The sequence below is a fragment of the Watersipora subatra genome, chromosome 3, assembly GCF_963576615.1.
Source record: "Watersipora subatra chromosome 3, tzWatSuba1.1, whole genome shotgun sequence".
NCBI classification, from domain to species: domain Eukaryota; kingdom Metazoa; phylum Bryozoa; class Gymnolaemata; order Cheilostomatida; family Watersiporidae; genus Watersipora; species Watersipora subatra.
The window spans coordinates 34,266,058-34,274,066 of NC_088710.1; the positions used below are offsets into that span (position 1 = coordinate 34,266,058).

The 8,009-nt window shown below is 36.4% G+C and overlaps 1 protein-coding gene across 1 annotated transcript; it reads right to left on the reverse strand.

Annotated features, from left to right (window-relative positions):
* Window positions 1–1,039: 1,039 nt before the first annotated feature.
* LOC137390537 (zinc finger BED domain-containing protein 5-like) lies at window positions 1,040–2,149 on the reverse strand. The gene is made up of 2 exons (XM_068076865.1): window positions 1,337–2,149; window positions 1,040–1,210 (listed from the first exon to the last, which is right to left on the reverse strand). The coding sequence occupies exons 1-2, from the start codon at window positions 2,147–2,149 to the stop codon at window positions 1,040–1,042; spliced, it is 984 nt and encodes a 327-aa protein (XP_067932966.1).
* Window positions 2,150–8,009: the final 5,860 nt, after the last annotated feature.

Here is an 8,009-nt window from a genome sequence, read left to right on the forward strand (position 1 = left end):
TTCTTACATTCCAGCATTTTTCAATCTCTTCTCTAAGAGGGAGATATTTCTCTACCTTTTCTTTTTCTTTGCTGGCTATATTGTAGTCATTGGGTACTGCTATATCTATTATAGTAGCCCTCTTGTTCTCCTTGTCTACCACCACTATATCTGGTTGGTTTGCTAGGACATGCTTGTCAGTCCGGACGTAGAAGTCCCAGAGGATTTTAGCGCGGTCATTTTCATTCACCTTACCAGGAGCTTCCCACCAGTGTTGTGGTTTATTAAGGCCATACTCATCACATAGACTTCTATACACAACACCTGCAACATGATTATGCCGCTCAGTGTATGCGTTTCCTGCTAGCTGTTTGCATCCACTGATGATGTGTTGAATGGTATCAGGTGCATCTTTGCACAGTCTGCATCTAGGATCGTCTCTAGTGTGATATATTTTCGTTTGGAGTTGCCTTGTTGGGAGCACTTGCTCTTGGGCTGCCATGATTAGCGATTCTGCATTGGTCGTTAGGTTCTTTTTGTTTAGACACATATATGTCTGGTGAAGATCGCCAACCTTAGATATTTGTTGGTAGTAAGCACAATGAAGAGGTTTCGTGTGCCAGTATATTTCCTCATCATCAGGGCGTAGGTCCGTTGTAAGAGCAACCGATTGAAATTCAGCTAGCAACTTATCGGAAATGGCCATGGAGGCTGCATATGCTTTGATGCTTTGCTCCTCCTCTTATATATATATATATATATATATATATATATATATATATACATGTATATATATATATATATGTATATGTATTCAAGTTCAAGTTGTAAGACAGTCAGCAGACTAGTGCGATTTCTGTGTTTGTTTGGAGCTGACCAGAATTTTGATGTTAGGAGTTGTTGTAGATAGGGCACACCATAGGTCAGCTTCTACTTTCAGACGGTTTCTAGATTTGCTCTTTATGGTTAGCATTGCTGAAAATGCTGACTCACAAAAATATGTGGAAGCAAATGGTATGAGCATCTTGAAAGCGGCCAGGCTTATGTTAGGATACAATCTTTAGGTCTGAATCCAAAAGTGCTCTATTGATAGCTCCTTGAAGTCATCTTTTAATGCAGAGTTGTTTGTCAGCTCCAAATACTCCTCCTCAAGCTGTTCCGGAATCTCATGGACATTGCGCCTGAAAGGGTCTCGGGTCAGGCTCATCAATTGCTCTGTCGTAGGATCTAACTATGGAAAATATCTCTCAAACTCTGCTATCAAGCTGTTCAAGTGATGCTTTATGTCGGTTAGCAAAGAAGCGGAAAAAGCTTTCTTGTCAACTAATGAATGCAAAACTGGAAATGAAACTCTTACCTTCTCAGTAGCCAGTCTTACCACCCAGAGTTTGAGCTTGTCCTTGAATGCATTGATACTATCAATTACATTTAACACATTTCTGTCTCTACCTTGCATCTTTGTGTTCACTTCCTTGATTGAACCAAAAATGTTAACCAGGTAAGCAAGACACTGATGGAAGCCTTCCACCTGCATTGAAGTCAGTAGTTTGGGTTTGTTATGAGTTTTCAAGAACTCATTGACCTCTGCTTGTAGATTGAAGAAACGCAGAAGCATTTTGCCCTTTAATAACCATCGAACTTCGGTGTGGAACAATAATGATGAGTGAACAGCATCCATATCTTTGCATAACTTGTGGAAGAGACGTGTTTGCAAGGCTGAGCCTTTGATAAAGTTTACTACTTTAATCACTGAAGAAAGGTGTTCCTGCAATCCTTTGGGAAGAGTTTTTGCTGCTAGCGCTTGTCTGTGAATGAAGCAATGGGTATTCACCACTAAAGGATTCTTTTCTTTTACCAACTGTGCAATTCCAGCATGACAGCCAAGCATGGCTGGAGCACCATCAGTGCAAACTCTAATTAGTTTGCCCCAGTCCAGATGTTTTTTGCTGAGGAAGTCGGAAACCAGGTTCATAACATCAGCAGCTGTGGTGGTCTCTGTTAGAGGACTGCAGAACAAAAATTCTTCTTCAATTGTCTTTCTGTGTACATAGCGTGCAAACAAAATCAGCTGTGAAATGCTAGCAACGTCAGTGGACTCATCAAGTTGAATGGTGAACATGGGAGATGACTTGATCTTTTCAATTACTTGCCTCTTTATGTTCGCAGACATATTATCGATCCTCGATTTCACTGTGCTGTCTGAGAGGGATAAATCAGCTATCTTTTGAGCGGCTGTGTCCGGTAGATACGAAAAGCCGAACGCGCTGAATGACTGAACAGACCGAATATCTTTTGGGAGTTGGCCTCACTCAACTATTATCTATAAATCAATTATTATCTATAAATAATATTGATTGCATGTTTCATATGATTATAATAAATATTACTATATTTAGAAATGAATATATTCATTTCCAATTGAATAAAGAAACAATTTTGGCTAGTTATTTAGCTACTAGTTCACCAATGGTTAACGATACTACTGAACAAATAAAACCTTTTGCTTCTACAAGGCATTTCCCTTTTATCTGTCAAAGGTAAGGTGAGTACTGATTGGACTAGTGATAGCAAAAATACTTCGAATGAATATGTAATATTTTTATTCGCAGCGTGCTTCACTGGTGCAAAAATAAACTACAGCCTCTAAAATGTTTCTACAAAATTCATTGAGCTCTTTATTTATAGAAGTTTGAGTTACGCACCCTTATCTCTAAATAGTCACACAAAAGGGCAACTCCCAAAATATTCGGTCTGTTCAGTCATTCAGCGAGTTCGGCTTTTCGTATCTACCGGGCTGTGTCTCCGAGAATAATCTTAGTACACTCCAGTAGACAAGGTTTAACTAATGATTCACCAATGGTGTGTGGCTTCTTATTTCTGGCGATACGGTAAGACAGGCAATAGAATGCCTCGGTAATGGCCTGTGCCTGGATATGAAAGCTGCCAGTGGAATCCAGTTTTGCCCGCTTGAGTTCTCTCTCTTTAGCTTCAAAGAACGGCTTTGATTTATCCATGTGTATTGCATGTTTATTTCTTAGGTGTTGCTTAAGTTGATGTGATTTCATGAAGTCATTAGTGAGCACTTTCATGCTCAAAACCCATTGTGGTACTTCGATGCCGCTTTTAATCATACAAGTGAATCCATAGTTAAGGTAAGAATCATCATATGTTCGTCTTTTTGTTTTTGACATTTCTAACACCTACAATATGGGATATGCAATCAAAATATTTGAATACGTTCAATATCTACATGAGCAAAACATCATACGTATGTTAGGCTACAGAGAAAATTGTCAAAATGTTATATGTTTATGCAAACCAAATCGGTAACTGAACAATTAATATTGCAGGTATGTATATGCATGTAGTGTAGCAATCCTTACATTTTCCACAGGTTTAGATCTTGGCTTTGTAGAAACTACTGAAATTCATTCACTCCTCGCTGCCCTTTACAGGTATAAGAAAAATTGGTGCCACGGAAATCCCCTTTGGCAAACTGCCAAATTCCCCCCCCATCTATAAATCCCAAAAATCCTCCCTGGTTAGGAACCACTGATCTATATTTAGAGCCTGCTTACAGTTACACCATATCTACAAAGCTAAGCATGACCTTGAGACATGTTTGCAGACATTGGACTGGTCAAACAGCTATGGTTTATTGAAAGAATTTTGAGTAACTTGCGTTCAAAGTTCAACATCGCGATCAGTTAGTAACAAAGCGTAGTAGCTAGTAGTGGATGCGTATAGACTTCAATTCAGTAATAGAAATGGCAGACTTCCAGTGGAGTGGTGACAAAGATAAGTTAACAGCTATGGAAGAGACTGTAGATTGCATTTTATACACGGTATAATGTTTTAGTTGCTTGTTATTATATATACTTTTATACATTTATATGCTACCCTTATTAGTCAGGTATGTTTGTAGAACAAGAATTTTAATAAAACCGCTATTTCATGCTACTTTCAATATGTATCATTTTTAATTTTTGCAATAAAGATAATTTGATCAGATACAGAATTTTCTCTGCTTTCCAAAAAGTATAGGTGTTCTATGTAAAAACGTGAGTGCTTCTATGGTTAAAACGACATTTTGTTGACCCATGTCATAATCTGTAGAGCATCATGATTTAATTGTACCTGAATGCGAAATTGGATTATGCAATTGCACCCGAAGTGGTTAAAAACAACCATTTTTTGTGTAAGTTTAGAAAACGCCACCGAGTTAGAAAACAAATAGCTACTTATGTTGATGACATTATAGACGATTCAGAATTTTTGTGATTACACAGATAATTAAAATAGCAATAGCAGCACTGACTCTGATGGCGATGAAAGTAATTGTTTTGTAAGAATAAGGAACATTGTAGAGGATTGTTTTGCTTTGTAGCTTCACATCGCTTTATCAATGCACAAAGTATAGATAAAACAAATTTTTTGAATAGCAGTGCTTGTTAACGTGTTGGCAAAATGAAATATATAACCAAAACAAACATTCTAGATGGAGTTTCAAATTGAAAAAATATCATGAAGCATTATCGGCAAAATGGCTGGCAGTAGGCCGATAGCTAAATTCGTACATGGACGCTAGTGAAAGGGTTATGTATTGGAAGTGTGTCAATTCATAGACAATACAACATTGAATAAGAAGCACTTACCTTTTTGATGTAGAAACTTAGTAGATGAGAACTGCGTTTTTTCCAGTGACCGCAAGAAACAAACGTTTAGGTGACCTTCTCGGTACACGTTGGCAGTAAATATTAATTGCATGTAAACTACTACGCGCTAACCAGAGATCACGTGATTTTTGTGTAAAAACGATGAATAGGTTATGTAGAGGCGCACTAACCATAGATTCCCGTTAATGCGCCCCAGATACCTAGTAGCGGCTAATAGTCCGAAAAGTACAGTACTCTATAAGGCGGACACACAATCACACACACACACGCAGACAGACAGACGGACAACGATTGCCATTTATATAGTAGATAGAGTGAGGAACATAGTCTTACTGATTATATTTATAATATCATAGAGTGAGGAACATAGGACCTATTGATTATATTTGTAATATCATAGAGTGAGGAACATAGGACCTACTGATTATATTTATAATATCATAGAGTGAGGAACATAGGCTCTAATGATTATATTTATAATATCATGGAGTGAGGAACATAGGCCTTACTGATTATAATTATAATATCATGGAGTGAGGAACATAGGCTCTAATGATTATATTTATAATATCATGGAGTGAGGAATATAGGCTCTACCAAATACAGTCAAACATGGATAACTCTCACACGGATAGCTCGAACCCATGGTTAATTCGAACGGTTTCTTTGGTCCGTTCCCACGTAATGATAAATTGCTATAGATAACTCGAACTCAACACTTTTGACTCGAACTGTTTTTTGCCCAACGGCTACCGAAACGGTTGTTATCGCTTTAGAAAATCACTTTATTCCAAGCCATAGAGGTAAACCTCAACTTTTTGTAATTCATAGGCGTCGTTATTACCACCATCGGCAAAATATTTTTGTCAACGACTTTTCTAAAAGTTTGGTGAAATTTGATTTATACCAAACATCCGCTTCGCGATCGCCCTTCGGAAGCAAGGTAAAGTGAGGTAATCTTTGCATAAACTTCAAGAAAAATTGGCAAAATTGATCGTGGGTAAAACGCTCAAAAGAAAAACATGTCTTTTCTTTTGAGCATTTCAACAACGATCAAGTTTTGCCAATGTCAATCTAAAAAACGTCCTGGCAATAACATCACCTCAAACAACAAACCAATCTCAAGTGACAGAAAAATCTCTATACTTTTTGATAAAAACGTTTTAAACTTTACAAATTTATCGTGGGTAAAACGCTCAAAAAAAAAGATGTCTTTTCTTTTGAGCATTTCAACAACAATCAAGTTTTGCCAATGTCAATCTAAAAAACGTCCTGGCAATAACATCACCTCAAACAACAAACCAATCTCAAGTGGTGGAAAAATTTCTATACTTTTTGATAAAAACGTTTTAAACTTTACATTAGAAGCATTTAATTTGAAACAAGCCACTTGTGCTTCTTATTTATATTATAGTTTGTATTTGTATATGTATCTACTAATAAATAAGTAAATACATGGACTTGTGACAGTGCTCTGATAACCCGAACGCTCTGATAATTCAAACACTTTCGCGGTCCCTTGAAGTTCGAGTTATCCATGTTTGACTGTATATTTAGAATACAACTATCTGAATGCACGGTGTTGCACGGGCAATAAAAAGGTTTTGCAAAAAAATGTTCTTGTAATCAAAGGAAAAACAACATCTACCATTCTAACTTATAAATGAAGGTATATATTTATTTTTGTATAATTTATACAGTGTCAGCTGCAGTGTCTCCTACAGTTCTATACTGATTGCAATAGTCTTGCTGTCCATGTGAGTTTAAGCTTTTTTCTTTTTGCCACAATTCTAACATTACGCTAGCATAATGCTAGCTTAAAGGTCGACTTGAAACAAAATTCACATCACAGTTAGTTGGTATCAAAAGATTCACCATGTCTCACTCTGTTGTGTTGTAGGTGGAAAATATGTGGAAATGTGATTACAAGCTCTTAAAAGCTAAAAAATGAACAGTTAATCGCAGCCTCACGAAGTAAGACATGGTGAATCTTTTCATATCAAATAACTGTAATGTGAATTTTGTTGCAAGTCAACCTTTAAGTGTTTAGCGTGAAGTTATGAAAGATTACAAAGTGCTATGAGTTTGTACACAATTTATTCCGTAGTGTAGCCCATTGCATTGTAATGTATTGAATAGATGCGTGTGTGCAGAACTGGAGGCTCCAAATTCAAATCCAGTGCGCAGCAGATTTTTCATTTCCAAAATCTTGTGGCTATAACTGGACATAAAGACCAAAAAACAAACAAACAACAAACGTAAAAATTAATATATTGATAGAATGACGAACATAGGGTGATGCGAATAAATCGTGCACTGTTTAGCAAAGAGCATAGGCCATATGTGCAGGTTAAACATAAATTAAATGTTTTACTGTTTACAGTAAAAGGTGATAGTTTGACACCGCCGCTGAGCTACAAATTGTAATATCAGTCTACTCTGGATGGTCATGTATGTAAACTACTGCCCTGACAGTCTAGGGTGCGGTGAGAGATTATCAGGTATAATACCAATCATAGTGTCAATTCAATACCAATTATAGTGTCTTGCATCTATCGGCAACCTGATAATCAATAAAATAACTTTAATACACGTATTTACCTTTACGCTAACTGCTAGTTGTGTTTACTAGCTTTGGACAAAAATACATAGTCTCTTTTTTGCAACATAATATCTGAGGAACAAAGCTGTGTATAGTTTTGTAAGACAAAGGGAAATATGTGGTAATGCATAAAGACAAATATGATTCAGCTGCTTTGCATCTCACTCTAATCGCCATATGATAGATTAAAGTCCAAAAAGTTAAATAACATAAAAAGTTGTATTTTCTATTTAACAAATACACTAATAAGGCACAAAACATATGGACAACAAAACAATCTAGATATCAGGTAAGTTATTCAAATTCATTGCATAATTATTTTCTTAACCATGCAACATCAGGAATTCGGCTAGTAGTTCACTAAAGCAATACAAGCACACTTAGTCGCCATGTCGATGTACAACACATTGTTAGCTCACAAAGAAGAACAGCACAAAATCAATGCTTTCTGCAGATAATTGGTTTACATTTAGCGTCACTTTTTCTGACTTTATAGCCATTCTATAGTTGTGATTGAAATCCACAGGCTATGGCCTTCTATGAGTCACACATTTATTATTATACAAAGTTTATAGACTTTTCAGAAACTCCATTCAAGGTCTTACTACACTCCTCATTTTGTGCCATAAAATTTGTGATAATACTTACTTGATATCTAGAAAAATTGTGACCTTTGATCAGCCTTAACCATTTCTTGTAACATCTGAAAGGACATAGTGTCCTAACACATCATTATACCAGTACTTCATAAA

Excerpts from the sequence above, each read along its gene's own strand:
- LOC137390537 (XM_068076865.1), bottom strand. The coding sequence starts at position 2,149 with ATGTCTGCGAACATAAAGAGGCAAGTAATTGAAAAGATCAAGTCATCT. Across the intron at positions 1,211-1,336 it reads TAAGACTGGCTACTGAGAAG|TTAGATCCTACGACAGAGCA; the intron begins GTAAGAGTTTCA and ends TATTTTCCATAG.